Source organism: Diadema antillarum, unplaced genomic scaffold (genome assembly GCF_040938485.1).
Source record: "Diadema antillarum isolate AM-2024a unplaced genomic scaffold, OU_Dant_1.0 seq00001394_RagTag, whole genome shotgun sequence".
NCBI classification, from domain to species: Eukaryota; Metazoa; Echinodermata; class Echinoidea; order Diadematoida; family Diadematidae; genus Diadema; species Diadema antillarum.
In genome coordinates, this window is record NW_027272149.1 from 1 (window position 1) to 15,645 (window position 15,645).

General features: G+C 40.0%; 1 protein-coding gene across 1 annotated transcript; it reads left to right on the top strand.

Moving 5' to 3' along the window:
• The first annotated feature begins 1,908 nt into the window (after positions 1 to 1,908).
• Positions 1,909 to 7,064, top strand: LOC139708991 (monocarboxylate transporter 9-like). Its single transcript, XM_071620959.1, has 4 exons — positions 1,909 to 2,114; positions 4,293 to 4,433; positions 5,334 to 6,518; positions 6,892 to 7,064. The coding sequence occupies exons 1-4, from the start codon at positions 1,913 to 1,915 to the stop codon at positions 7,062 to 7,064; spliced, it is 1,701 nt and encodes a 566-aa protein (XP_071477060.1). The 5' UTR covers positions 1,909 to 1,912.
• Positions 7,065 to 15,645: the final 8,581 nt, after the last annotated feature.

The following is a 15,645-nucleotide window of genomic DNA, read 5'->3' on the forward strand; positions in this document are numbered from 1 at the left end:
TGACCTTATTTCTATCGAATAAGAACACATTTTCTTTTTTTCTTTTTTTGCTGTTTCACAATCGTCAGTCAGTTCTTCTATCCTATCCCCATCTTTTTTTTCGTCTGTCAGTATCTAGCATGTGAATATTGCATATATTATTATCTCTTTGTCATTCATATTCCTCTGAATGATAGTAGGCCTATTACTTGTCTGTGTTACGAGTTGATAGATAATGAGGGCATAATCCAAACGATCGCAATAATACAGTCACATATACCCCTTGCCCTTCATCATCCTCTGCGGGAGGATTATCTCTTGCCGCTAATCCGTGATAAACGCGTGACACTTGAACCGAAACTGATAACGTCTATATCCGCTGAACCGGTGAACATCAAAATTTGCGTTATCTGTATCACTCCCATTGTAATAATCTAATATTGTACGAGGCTGGGTTGAAATGGAGCTGAACTTTTTCAGCTATTGTCTAAGCGTCATCCGCTATTGTAATCCCAGTTAAGTGCATTAAGTTTAACATTATAACGATGAAGATGAAGTTTCGAGTCTACATTTACGAATCAGAAAACTTCATCCAATTCCTCCACTCTTTCATTCCTGAATACGGACAAACCGTAATTGCTCACCAAATTCAAGATTGAGTGTGATGCTGGCACATGCATTAACTCTTTCTCTTTTTTTTTTTTTTTGTTAATGTGCATGAGCATTTAAAACTTCACATTTTTGTTTACAAACGATCGCAGATTTTAATCATCAAAGTGCAGTAATCTTGACGAATGGGTTATACGAAGAAAATACCTTATACAGTGCGTATAAAAAGGTAACCCAAATTTTGAGGGCTACTACATGTATTTCATAATTGATAGCTAAGGGGGAGCGCTATGTTGGTTGTGAGGAAAGGAGAACTCTCCCTCTTTCCATAGATAGCTATTCAGGGGCGGATCCAGGGAGGACCGCAACCGGCGCACGCCCCCCCCCCCCTTTATTTTTTGTTGAAACAAAAGAAATAAAAAGAAAAAATAATTGTGTAAACGCGCCCCCTCTTTACGGATTTCCTGGATCCGCCCCTGCCTAATTGTGATGACAAAATGTCATGCGTAAATGAGCACATGAACTTTAAAGACATCAATAACAAATTGCACTCCTTCCAAGTTTGCGTGTTATTGTGATGGATCAATGAATGTCTCACTAAATGGATGGGATTTGTCTATGGAAGTGGTTAAATGAACAGGGCGGCCAGCCTGTACGACTGCAGGGTTGTGTCTAGGGTTTCCATCTAACCTTTTATGATCCATAACCTTCAACATGGCCTCGTTGTCGATAACTTGGTCACTCCCGCAAAGACTAGCCCATTATCCACTTTTTTCTCTTCATATTCAAGGAATGGTTTGTACTCATGGACCCCCCCCCCCCCATGTCTAGCTCGTGGGCTGTAGGTCTCGTAGGTGGCGAACTCGTGGGATGACTCCGATGAAATCCCTCGTATTCCCCTGACTTAGGCCACTCAGCTGGTGCCAAAAACAAGTGTTACATGTTACGATGTGTTACGTGCTAACCACTGCTAAGGGCCATGTTGTCTTACATTGCGGTACATTAGTTTTATGTTTGATAAAAACAATGATATGACATTATTGTATATTATTCATTGGTCTACTACCTAATTACACTACGGTATTATATTCTGTAGTTCATGGAACATTGCTTTATTAAAACATTGTATTGAATTATATGTTTCTGCATACAAGAAGTTGATGGTAAAGTATACGGGTGTCATGTTCAAAGAGTGTCACTTTCATTTGAAAGATTATATAAGAAAGCGCTATCAAACCTTTTCCATCACGTTTTTCTTCCGTTTTGATAATATAGGGACCGCTGTTTTTTCATCGTCGAGACGAGGTCGTAATCGCGAGGGAGGATGGAGCCCGTGCGACATCGGTTGACGCAGGGCGTGAAGCGGTGGTTCATCCTAATGGGCGTCTTCTTCGTCTCCTTCCTGGAGACGGGAACCGTGCGCTCCTTCGGCGTCATCCTGAACGACATGACGTCAGACTTCGGCACGTCGACGGCCTACATCGGTACCATCATCGGCATGGCCCACGGGGCGACCTACTGGCTCTGTAAGTATACCACTGGCCTCCTCTCCGTCCCCCTCCCTCTCTTCCCACCTCCTCCTCTCTCTCTTCTCCTCCCCTCTCCTTAATCTTTCTCTCTTCTGTTATCTCTTTTAAAATACACACATGGATACACGATACATACATTCATACACGCTACATACATTATACAGACGATTATGAATACAAACATCATATGATTATTATGGGGGGGGGATTAAATGAATTTGGATTTATGTAAACTTGCTCTCAATGCTATAGACCAATTATTAATTTCATAATGACGGTATTTAACAGTGCAAGGAAAATAAGGATTTGTATTCATAAAAGGCGGCCTGATCTTACTCAGGTTTTGCCAAAGATGTTATTGATGCATTACATTGTATTCTAAAGGTAATTAATGTGCATTCCAAGTACATGCTTTTCAACAAGCACTTAGATCGATTACTGTTATGAAATCTTCCACATTTCAGAGCAGAGTGATTTTTTTTTCAGTAGGTAACTATAGGAAGGAGGTGAAACGCATGGCTAAGGAAGAATTATTTACCGTCCTATCACAGGAAAGATAGGTAGGACCTATCTTTTACACCCGTGTGAAATCCAAACTCTTCAGGAAGTTTTCACTCGGAAGAACTTCTTTAACAGGATTTTTTTCAGTTTCCTGACTCATCATTCGAAAAGTTGATGCTAAAGTCACACACCTTTTTTTTTTCTCAACTGCCACCTGACTGCAGTTGAAGAGTTTGTTTGCAAAAACCGATAAGTCCATATTTGCCAAATGGAGATATTTGCGATTAAAGGTCAAGAAAAATAAAGAGAATAATAAGAAAATTTTTGCTTCTTTTGACCATAACTTCAAAAATGTACCTATATATATGTATTGACCAAATATCATTTAAAAGTTATCATTTTGTACTTTATGACAGAGACCTCAATTCAAAATCTTCAAAAATGGACTTATTGGTTTTTGCAATCAAACTCTACAGTTCGATTTTCTGGTGCTTTGTGTTAATACAATTACATATTATCCTTTAGAGCAAAAATGTCTGAGTATTGTACTCCCGTACCAACCTGCCATCAACGAGAACTTTTATGAGAAAGGGGTTGTAATGACAGAATGGTCATATTCGATCATTTAATAATTCATCTTGTGTAGGAACGGGGAGGAGAAAGAGAAAGAGTTGGGAGATGATGGTGTCATTGGCTCTGCTGCAATATTTTACTTTTGAAGAGATTTGTCGTAAATCACGCTAGATCCATTCTTGTTACGTCGAGATATTTGTGATTAAAGGTGCTAGAAAACAAAGAAAATGATAAGAAAATACAGTATGTTTTTTTTTCCAGAATATTCCTTGTTATGTAACGAGTGAGGTATTAGTGATAATAATTAGTGATAATAATAATTAGTGATAATAATAGTAATAATAGTTTGTAAAGCGCATTGAAACCCTGAAGTGTGTGAAATGCGCTATATAAAAAACCAGCTATTATTATTATTATTATTTTTATTAGTGGAAAGATCTAATGATTGCTCTATCTGATTATGGACTTACTTTGAAATGTTTAAGAATGACGCTTAGCTCATTTTGCGATAAAACTCTTCATAATTATACATGTAGTTGTTTGCGTGCAGCACAGGTGTGAAGTTAAGTATGGCGCCAACTTGTCAATAGAACGTGTCTATGTGATCCTCATTATCCTCCTCCTTTTTCTTTTGACACGAACTTACAAAGAAAATCCATGGCCTGACAGCCTGAACAGCATATCTATTTACTTGGTTTATCTATTTTCCTGTTTGTGCTCTTAATCGAGCGTTGACGGCTTTTATGGGTAAGGGTTGTGGTGGCTGAATTCTGGACCAAATTGCAAGTTTAATGATATTAACCTTGTGCATTCATCCATTTTAGTGTCCAAGATGTGAAATAATTGAAGTTGCCACCATTATACTTTTTAGTTCGGCGAAAACATGTAAGACTTAAACATTGCGTAGTATAGTGTGTGTGTGTGTGTGTATGTTTGTGGTTGGGTGTGTGTTTTAATACAGCTGATGTTGCTGAAACTTTTGCCATCCCGTTTGATTGAATGACCTTTGATACGCTTTCTTTTTCTCTCATTATTCTTCCCTTTCTACTCCTCCTCCTCCTCCTTCTTCTCCGTCGCCTTCTTGTCCTTTCTTTATAACAGCGGTAATGAACACCCCTCTCCTGCGAAGGTTCTCGGTTCGTCAGGTGGTAATGGTCGGCGGTCTCGTGGGCTCTGCCGGACTCATTTTGTCCTCGCTCGCCAACATCGGTTCCCAGTTTGCAGCGGCGCTTTTCATGTTCGGTGAGTCCCGTCAGTAGAGATTATCCATAGAGGGCGCCTTACATGCGCGCGCGCACACACGCACACACGCACACACACATACATAAGCCATGTCTACACCTATCCAAAAACTTGAAGTTATACTAAATACGAGCGTAAAAATTCCTTCCCCTAACCACGACAAAACTTCGATGCCGTTCACACCTACACGCAGTTAGCAAAACCTCAAGGTATTAGTGCTAACTACGATAGAAAATAAAGGGCGCCTAGTTCGCACATACGGTTGCGCGCTATTGTGGAAAAATTGAGCGTCGTGGTTAACAAAACTCCGTTCACATTTGTCGCAGTTTTAACGCTCGGGGGGGGGGGGGGGCATTCCCAAAACCACGATGAAACTACGATAAAACCCTAAGAAATCTTATGGTGTTGTCGTGGTGTCTTCGCCTTAAGGTTTTGTCGTAGTTTTCAAAACTACGTGCGTCTACATTCACACTAACTTGGAGTTTAGTGCCTCGTAGTTTACAAAACTTCAAGTTTTGAAAACCTTAAGGTAAAGGGATCTAGGTGTGAACCTCACTATAGACATAAATTATCTAGTGCCTCAAGTTGCGCGCGTATTGTTACTATAAGAGATAGTGAACAGAATAACATGAACGAGATTTTCTACAATCTAACAAAAATAGCAACATAAGCCATAATGAAAACCAGATTCTATAAATCCCAGCGCACAAGGATCTGCTCGACAATTGGCTAACTCTGTGCTGATATTTGTTCCCCGGCTCTCAAAAGCCAACGAGATAATACCATGAATACAATCACCGTAGATTTTGTACTAGACCAACCAAATTCCTGTTGCAATTGATTATTAAACTTGTGAGGACATTGTGAACTCTCTTATCGTATTTTTGACATTCTTCCCAGGTATCGGCTTTAGTACTGTCGTCTTACCAGCGAACTCCAGCCCTGTAGACTACTTTCCAGACCTCTTCGAGATAGCCTCCAGCATAAACTTAACTGGAGGCGGCATCGGACTCATGATTCTTCCACTACTGTTCGAGGTCTTCGTGGAAAACTACGGATGGCGAGGAGCCCTGATGATCCTCGGCGCCATCAACCTAAACACCATGGTTAGCGGGGCCCTGATGGAGCCGATCCCAAAAGCCGAGGCGACCGCCACGTCGAGCGAAGAAGATCTGCAGAGGCGAATGAAGGAAAAAGAGGAGCAGGAGGGAGGGGGACATAGCGGTGCGTGTCACTCAGCCTCTGATAGTCAGTCGCAAGAGGGCGCTGCAAGTACGAGTGAAGACCAACTCGATGAAGTGCACGAGTTGTTGAATGACCACCGGACGGCGCACAACGGTGGCCATTCCTCCGCAAACACGAACTCCAATTGCAAAGCCACTGGCAAGAACGTTCTACAGAGGATCAGTGGCGGTGGTGAGACGCCCAATGGCTCTGCTGCCCATGCAACCGAATTCGAGTCGTCAGCGGCGAAGAGCTGCGAAATTGTGGCTTGCTACGACGCCACGTCCAACAGCGTCGCCGTCAAGGAAAACATTGCGGCGATGGATTACGAGAAGGAGCGGCAAAACAAGCAGAACTTCGTTGTGCGGTGGTTCCGCGGGATAGCGAAGCTCTTCGATCTGTTCCTCTTCGTCGACTACCCCATTTTCTTCGGCATCTGCCTGGCCACGATCCTCTTCGGCGTCTCGTACGACGGCTGGGTCCTCTTCGTCATTCCCAACGCCGAGGCGAAGGGCTTCAACTCCCAGATGGCCGTCTACATCGCCACGGCCGGTGGGGTCGGCAACATCCTTGGGCGGTTCCTCATCGGCTTCTTTACGGCGAAGAGAATCCTGCGAAACGAGTTTACCTACCTCCTCCTCAACCTTATGTCCGCGGTGGCCTTCTGCCTGAATTTCGCGGCCGACACCTTTTGGTTCTTGGCCATCCTGTCTTTCATCAACGGCTTCTCGCTCGGCTCAAAAACCTCGCTGCAGTTCATCATAGTCAACGGTGCCGTGGCGACTGAGCGCTACAAGCCTGCCGTCTCCATGCTCCTGGTGTCCCTTGGAGTTGGTTTCCCCATTAGTGGGGCTCTCCTCGGTGAGTTGTGCTACAGGTGTATCTTTTAAGATTTTAATGATTGACTCTGAATTAAACTGCTCAAATGTTCTGTGGCTTTATACCTGAGTTTACTTGATCTCATTAATATTTGCATTTCTGTGAAGGCCAGTTACATTTTAAGTCGCCGTAATCGCTAACGAGAACTTTAAATTTCATGTTTAAGTATTTATTTTATATTCGGATGGCTATTCAACTCCTCCCACAGAGAACTCCCTGCCCGGTTCTATTGCGGTAAGTTGTGTACATTGATAAAATGATGCGTGGTTTTAACTGAGGAAACAGAGACTCGGAGATTCTCTATGCAAAATTTGTCTTTAACCCGATTCGTTTGTTCTTCTCTTCACTACCTCAGGTGGTATATACGACCAAACGAAGTCCTACAACGTGTCTTTCTGCGTGATTGGTTTCATCGACGTCATCTGCGGTTTCCTCATTTCGGCGCCCCTCTTCGCATCGTGCTGCCGGAGGTGGCGGCGGCGCGGTGGTCGCGAGCCCGTACCAACCGACGAGCCTGCTGCTGTCTAGCACGCGATGTCGCCTTCTGTTGTTGTCTTCGTTGTGGAATATTCCTTCCAAATGACACGATTCCATCGCTCAGACTCAAGGACAACTTGTACACAGTCTTTCTCGTTGCCATCAGCTTTACCTTGTGAGGATCAAGTGGCAATAAGTCAGTAGACCAAAAATCGTGTAATACGAAGCGCAGGAAGAAGTGCCCAAATGCTCGCCCTTGTATCGCATTGTGGCCCCACTTGAAAGCGTACCAGAGATTGAATGTATCCAGAGCTGTCCAGACTTCCTGTACTTTTTACAGTGAGCTGAGATGTAGGATGCTAGCTAGCCCTGCGACCCGACGGCTGTGAGGGGTGCTTGGAATGTCGGTGAAATGGCGATCGGAGCACTATTGACAAGTCCATGCGATTATTACTTAGTCCTGCCTTGCCCCCTCCACCCTTCCGTCGCATTGATGGCGTCTGTTGTTCCTTCAGCAGCTTTCAGTATTTTGGCTTGTCATGAAACGTCTTATCATGCTTATATACTGTTATACTCAGCGCCTAGATCCATCATAACGCGACTGCCCGGACGACCCGTGAAGCGATTGCATTTTGATATCTTTTTCTTATAATCCTTTTCGTTTGTCGTTTGTTATATTTCATTTGTGCCGATGGATGAATATATCAAACCCTTCTATTTTTCCTTCATCAGTAGGCTGCAGTTGAACAACATAAAGAAGAAAGAACAGTTTCTATAGCAACAGCTGTGGATGCATAATGTTCGGTATAGTTGACAGTGTGCGCAGCAATCTGAACGCCAAAACTGTGAAAATTTCATATAGGCCCTATACACGCTTTGTGCACAGCAGACGCCTGATCGCTTTGTGTTCAGACGGTAGGCCTACAGGAAATTCGCGAATGGGACACAGGGAATGTTCAAACATTGAGGGAGGCGTCCTTGCATAGACCTGACGGGCATTTTTACGTTCGTGTTCAAGAAATGATTATTATGATTTTTTAGGAATGGCGATTTTTTTTTTAATGTTTCTTGAAGAATGTATGGTCTTAGTCAAACGTTGGTGATAGATATCCTCTATGGTCATCTTACCGTGTATACTTTTTTGTCTTGCTTTGCTTTGCTTTTTCGTTGAAAACACTTGTTGAGATTCAGCCTTTCTTTGCCTTCGTCTAGGAGGGATAGATTTTTTTTTTTTTTTTAACGCTGCAATTTAAGTACAACCCAATGATCTCTAGCAATTCTGTGCTGCCGATTTGATAGAGGCCCCCCGCGACGCACAACTTGATGTGTTCACCTACCAATTAACCCTTCGTGTGCGTCCGAGTGTTGATTTGCACAGAAAACCTCATTGAGGTTTACACACTGTCCAAAGCCTCTGGCACAGAAAGGGTTTAGGCGTATGCCACAAGAGAGAAAGAGATGATACATGATTGTTTTATGTGTAATGACATAGCTATCATGCTTATGCCGAAGAATATTATGTAGATTACCAGTCATCTTGATGTGAAGTTCCCACAGTGTGTGGTACCCGGTGTGTGGAGATTCGCGCTAGGGGAACTCGGGCCCGATTCGGGTATTTCCGAGAATCCCCGGAACGAATTGTGTGTAATTTTACCACTGAATCTCATAATGAGTAGGCCTATTACACACAGCTGGAGAATCTCGAGCGCATTACTCGGGCCCGATTCAGGTATTTCCGAGAATCCCCGGAACGAATTGTGTGTAATTTTACCACTGATTCTCAATGAGTAGGCCTATTACACACACAGCGGAAGAAATCCCGAACGCATTCGAATTGTTATCAATGACCGAACTTTTCGATGTTCATGTACATAATAATTATTATTCCCGTAGGCTGGCGCGCAGGTCTGCGCTAGTCGTAGCTTTCGAGTAACTCCGATGGGCAGCGACTGAAGTGGCTTTAGTCGGGCCAACCTGAATCCTCTCCCCACGCTGCTGAACATTTAAAATCCATACGTACATTGTACAATGTAATTACAGTGTATTTTAATTTTCATGACTGTGTAGCTCATTGATGAGCAAAACTATCGTTATAGATGTGTGTATCTCTTTTTGGTAACATAATCATGTCGAACGCACAAGTAATCTATTTTTAATCAAGTCCATCGATTAGTAGAAATGAAAGCTGTATTTATGATATATAATACATTTTGAATATTGAACTCGATTTATTCACCCGTTGCCCTCCCATAAAGCCAGCATAAAACTATCTGTGCAGTTGTTATGCCATTATTTTTTTTTTCAGTTTCTTTAAGATTATGAAACCACATCGATTTGCCTTTAGATTTTCATGTCGATAAGTGTTTGAGCAAGGTTAACACCCGTTTGCTTTGAAGCTGTAGATCGTACAATGTAATTATTATTATAGGTTATTAAACGACGTAGCTGCATTTTGGTTTAATGAAGGTTGATTTTTTTTTTTTCAAATTCACAAAGCCCCACGTGTAAACCGTTATTGAACCGTGCCTTATACTTGTTAGAGTCCGAATTTTACATCATGGACTAAAGAAAGGAAAAAGGAAAGACAGAAAGAGAGAATTTGCAGGGAAAAAAAAAAACTTGGGAAGACCAAGAAGAAGAAAAAAGGATAAATAAGAGGTCAAAGATATTCTCAGCACACGCAGTAACTACTAATAAATAATTCACTTTATAAACTTTTTGGTTGTGGTTGAGTTTATTCAATCTTTTTGAACTCTGGCCTATGTGCGTTCAGTGCGAATCGCTTGTACCTTTGTTTGCTTTCCATGTTAAAGAAAAGTAAAATTTTATGACAGCGAGTGAAGAGAGCTTCCTTGTACTAAGGACTTCATGAAATCGATGTTTTAAAGGCATAAATCTTTGATTTTGTGCATTAACAAGATTTTCACCAAACTGGCTGAAAGTAGAAAAGACGACAGGAACACACTGCAATCATTCAGCGCTAAAAAAAAGGTGTTGAATTTAGCCTGCTAGTATCTCAATCAGGAAAGGTAAAGCACAGTTACTATAAAGTAACAAATAGTCGATTACTTCAAGGTGCTAACAAATTTGAAGAGTTTGTTCGCAAAAACCGATAAGTCCATTTGTGAAGATTTTGAAGTACGGTTTCTGTCATAAAGTAGAAAATAATGCATTTTAAATGATATATTGGTCATTACATATAAAGGTACTTTTTTGAAGTTATGGTCAAAAGAAGCAAGAATTTTCTTATTATTCTCTTTAGTTTTCTTGACCTTTAATCGCAAATATCTCCAATTGGCAAAATATGAACTTATCGGTTTTTGCGAACAAACTCTTCATTTATTGGTCTGCGTTCATGTAAATTATGTATGTTGTTTAATTCTGTGCGTGCCACGTTAGTGTACCAACTCTCCATGTGTGTGAAAATTGTGCACAGCCGTGGCGCAAGTGATGGCACTGCCCATTTCACCGCTCAAAAGAACCAGTGAAAGCAGCAATATAAGCGGAACACCACCAGGGAAAAAGCTTGAGGAATCCCGGACAAAAGAATCAGAAGTAAAATGTCGGTGCTGTCACATATTTGCCAACTAATAAGATTTTATCAGATTCAGTAAGATTTTTTTACATTAAAAATAGCAAAATCAGATTTTCTATCAGAGAAATATGATTAAAAAAAATATCTAGATATACCTTTCATCTGTATTTTGTGAAGATTTGACTGAAAGTTAAGATTTTTAACTTCAGTTTGCATATAAAATAAGATTTTTTGCAATCCACGAGTAAAGATATTTCATCTTGAAATGTTGGCAGGTATACTGCTGTCATCGCTTGATAAGAAGAATTAAATGTCCTATTTTCCTCGAACTAATATTGCCGCTTTCACTCAATTCACATTTTCATAATTTGGGTGTGCTTTTCCTTTTAGTGCGTCTCCATAGAAGGTACATTACGTAATTGTGGGTCCAGCCCGTATCCAAGACCAGTACACATCCCAAAGATTTCACAGCTACAGACCAAAGTGACGCAGGTTGATACAAATCCGCAAGTGTGGAATTATTTCACCGTTTATAAAGTACAATTTCTGTCCATGTTCAGTCTGCGCGTGAAGAGCGAAATGAATCAGCCAGAGTGTTCGATATTTCAAAATCGGTCACAATGAAGTTTTGACACTTATGTGTTTCACCTAGGGTATTTCTTGCTGACCAAAATGTAATTGAATTGATCAAATTACACAGGACATTGCTTCACAATGGTGGTTATAGGGAAAGGCGGCTAAAGCTGTTAACGTGCAGACATTCATTTTTTTTTAATACATAATATATTTCTTATACACAAAATTGTCTGTCGTGCTAATCTTTCAAGTCAAATGTTGTACCGTCATGACATTGTAACCTTTACTTTTATTTCTAAATGTGATGTTTGGATGAGATTTTTACAATTTTGTTAATTTCAATTTTACTTATTTTCAACCAAAGATCATGGAATGGGATTCGGCTTTAAACAATGTACACGTTGAACTTTCTTCATTTAAAAGCTTTATTTGAATTGCGCACTACACTGGTATGTCATTCTCCCAAATTATTCCACTACACTCTTTCGTGTAATTGTCGAGTACTTCATCTACAAGTTTTGCGTCTTATTTTTTTTTTCTGAAGCGTCTCCAAAGGATTCCACATTAGGCAGTATTAGTGAGCTTTAGATTTTCGCGACGCTGACATTCAGATGAAAAAAAGAAAGAAAGAAAGAAAAGAAATGTCTGCGCATGCGTGAAATCGCTAATATCAAAACCGATCACGCGTCGTCCAACTTTTCACAATTAGTTCTGGGCAGTTTTTGCGTCCGCTCAAATTCACGAGTGGCGTGATGAATCTGATGGAGTGATCATAAGGGGGCGCCATTTAACTTTGTATGGGTTGTACGCGTGCGTCTTCGCGTTTGCAACACGACGCGGGGAGAGGAAACGGCCAACGCAATCGTCGTCTATGTTTACGTCCGCGTCACATATCTAAAGCTCCCTATTAGTATTAACGAAGTTGAACAAACTACAACTTCATAAAAGTACGAAACATAAGAAAGAAATTTATAATACATTTTCCAATTGTTTGAAAAATGACACCAATACATATTATATTCATACTGGAATCACTGTTTTGTCTTTTGTGTTTTGTTTATTATTCACTTCAGGTACATCACGCACAGTCAAGCAGTTAATATAATTATCTTTGTAGAGTGAGTGATGTGGTACATGAAACAAGAGGAAGAGAGAGGTGGAGGGAGAGAGAGAGGGAGAGAGAGAGGGGGGGGGGGTAGTTTCAGAGGAAAGTAAGAATGGCCTCATACATGTTTTGACAAAACCCATACAGCGAACATTCAATGCCAGCTATTACGAATACACCATACTAAGTACATCATGTAGGTGCCCTAGGTGTCTACACACTTGGATTTGGGTACCAAATTCGCAACTCTGGGACACTTTATTCTTTTTGTGTTCCATCCTACATAGGTGCTACGAGCAGACATTGCTGGAAGTTTGGTAACAATTTTAGGTAATCACGCGTTATCGTAGTACAATGTAACGTCATCACATTATTTTGGTCTACGTCGAGCATATAATCGTACAACTATAGGAGTAGAAAAATCACGCCCATACTCGACAAAAGAATATTAGGTCTATGTGAATATGCCCGACTGAGACTCCGGGTCTGTGACGCACACAAAACTTATTTATTCTCTCTCGGTTATTCCCTAAGTTGCCCTTTAATAGAAACTGCACTTTTTTTCTTTTTTTTTTGTTGGGCTGAAGTTATCACTTGCATGAGTTGCAAGAGAACTACATGAAAACAATTATTTCGGGTGTAATTAATGAATAATACACATGTAGCTGTTACTTTTTTTAACCGGTATACTTTTTCAGTTAATTGCAGAACTAAATTGTACCATACTTGTGGAACTTCTAACAGTTACATACAGTGAAAGACTATTAATAGCCTGACATTTGATGGCTGAGTCTGTCGAGTTAATGCTTGTACCAAAGCAAGCATTAGCAAGTGAATTTCATATCATTACAATGCAAGGTTATAACCGTCTTTAAAGTAAATCTACAGGGACCTATCCAACAAGGTGCAGTAGAAACTGCTCAATTCTAGTTCCTACACAGGCTGTGCTAGAGAGAAAATCAGGAAAATCATTCATGCAAAAAACTGAAAAAAACAACACCATGTATACAAGTTACATGCGACAAAATATTATTCTGCAACTGTTTTGTATAACAGTGTATCACAGTGATGGAAAAATATCATTTCAAACAATTCTTTTAGCATTCAATTAAAACTTGTTATACATGTGCTGGTGTAGTATAGCGCTCAATACAGTAAATCTGCGTTATTGAATTTTCACCGCACTGAGGAACAGTGTTGTGAGGACCCCAAAACGGCAACTGTCATTAAATATAGTGTATCAGGAGGGACAAAGCCAAATAAATAATTGGGTCCAGCAAAATTTCCTCATTTCAATAAAGAGCCTTTGTCTTCACAGAAATTGTCCTATAAAACTTTCTTTTTTTTCACCACACAATTCACAGGAATACATATTACCTATGCATGTGGAGAAACTTAAATTGTCAGGTGACATAGTAGTTAAAAAAAATAACAAGCAAACAAAAAACAGACATCTTTCTAATACAGCTTCAGTTAATTCCTACGACACGTAGACATACAAGTGTACCTACGTACATGAGAAAACACAGAAGATATTATACAGCAAAGAAAAGAAAGGGAAGAAGCCGAAAAAGCTGAAAGGAGCAAAAATAAACTTGTACGTGCACTCGATAATCTGCAAATTAAATTAATACAAGTATATACATGTCACTTTTTTTTTCACTTCAAAATAGTAATTACAAACCTGTGTTCACAAAGTTAAATATAAACACTGAACACGGTAATACCTTGGCACACTCACTGCCAACTAAACCAACAAAATATACATTACAAAGAGAAATGCACAAATAAAGCACAAAATAGTCATGCCTTTTATGTATTAAAGATGTTGTCATCTATGCAATTAAACACAGCATGCGGTTTGAGGTTATTTGATAGAACACACTTTCTTTATTAAAGACGTTGGTATCTATGAAACAAAAGCGTGCGGATGGAGGCTATTTGGTACAATCGGATAGCTGCTATCCGCACAGAGCATCCAATCAAAAGACCTTGACATGAATTTCCTGCAATGATCCATTTTCACAAGAACAACGCAACAATAGCTTCAGACATGTTCCTTGGTATACTAAAAGTATGTGTCACCGAACATGTACCAGTGCATGTTAATGACTTCTTGACAAGTTTTCCAGAAATATTCTGACCAATGCATGTTAGTGACTCCTGAACAAGTTTTCCAGAAAGATGCTGATGAAGAAAAAATGTGAAATCTCTTGTGTAGTACGTGCCTACAATACCATGTGATTGGAATTGAACAAATTGTCCAACCAGAAAGTTAGAATGCTGAAAAAAACAACTACAAAGTGACTTTTTACCTGATTTTAAAAAGTGAACTTAATTTGTGTGCATGTGTGTCTTTGTTTTGTTTTTAATTACAGCAAAGTCATGATGTCTGTAAATTTTTGTACAAAAACATTTTAGTAGTAGGTCTGTTAGTGATCTGCTGCTTGTAGATAGACCATTCTTTGTTTGCTTTGGTTAGGGCCATTTATTTTTGTGATACCTCTTTTAAAAGATTTTCGCTGAAAGTACTCACTTTACAGTGTCTCCCAGTAACGTAGCTAGTTTCACAGATTCAAGCTTGTAAAGATGAACCATGTCTTCCTTTGATATACAAGTATCTCTAGATTTTGGTGATTAAGTCAAACATTGGACGCAAACAAAGGTCAAAGGTCACTTGGCAAATCATTAATTTTCTCCAGTATTTTCAAAGTTCCACATTTCATCAATGGGGATACATGTACATAAGTGGAAGGACATTTGTGTGGGTATTTACACATAGGCTGGGGTAATTCTTCTTGGCATTGAAAATTGTGTTCCATCAATAAATGCATTATAACAGGAATTTATACGCTGAGTTTGCTTTTGTATCTTTGCCAATAGTATGAAGAAATATCATGAGACATTGTCCAATAACTATACATTGATATTGCTACAAGATCATAAATTGTCCTTCTAAAGTGCAGCTATACTACAGACCATACCACCATGGTCAATTTCATTCTTGTGTGACTACTTTACAAATCCTTAATAAAAAAGGAAATAAAACACCCGACCATCCTCCCTGAAAGTGACTAGATTGTAACAGACAAGGCATCACCAAACCATACTTTAACCTGTTGAGGACGGTTTGATTTTGCTACAACACGCATTTCCCATAGACGCTTGCCCGAGTATACTCGGGACTCGTCCTCAACGGGTTAAGAATGTCAGGTGCTTTATCTCTGATCACATTTCGTCCGTTAGCTTTCATTCGACTCTACAATCAGAGTGATGGATCCTGTTGAGTACCGAAGTCAAAGCTGCAGTGAACATCTCATTGTTACAGGACAGGTATGTGTAGATAAATCAAGCAGTTGAATAATACGTACAAGTTCACAAGACCTGCAGTTTAGATTTCTTATGCATAGAAACGG

Coding starts and splice junctions, on each gene's coding strand:
- LOC139708991 (XM_071620959.1), top strand. CDS start 1,913: ATGGAGCCCGTGCGACATCGGTTGACGCAGGGCGTGAAGCGGTGGTTC. Junction 4,434..5,333: donor AGCGGCGCTTTTCATGTTCG/GTGAGTCCCGTC, acceptor CATTCTTCCCAG/GTATCGGCTTTAGTACTGTC. Junction 6,519..6,891: donor CATTAGTGGGGCTCTCCTCG/GTGAGTTGTGCT, acceptor TCACTACCTCAG/GTGGTATATACGACCAAACG.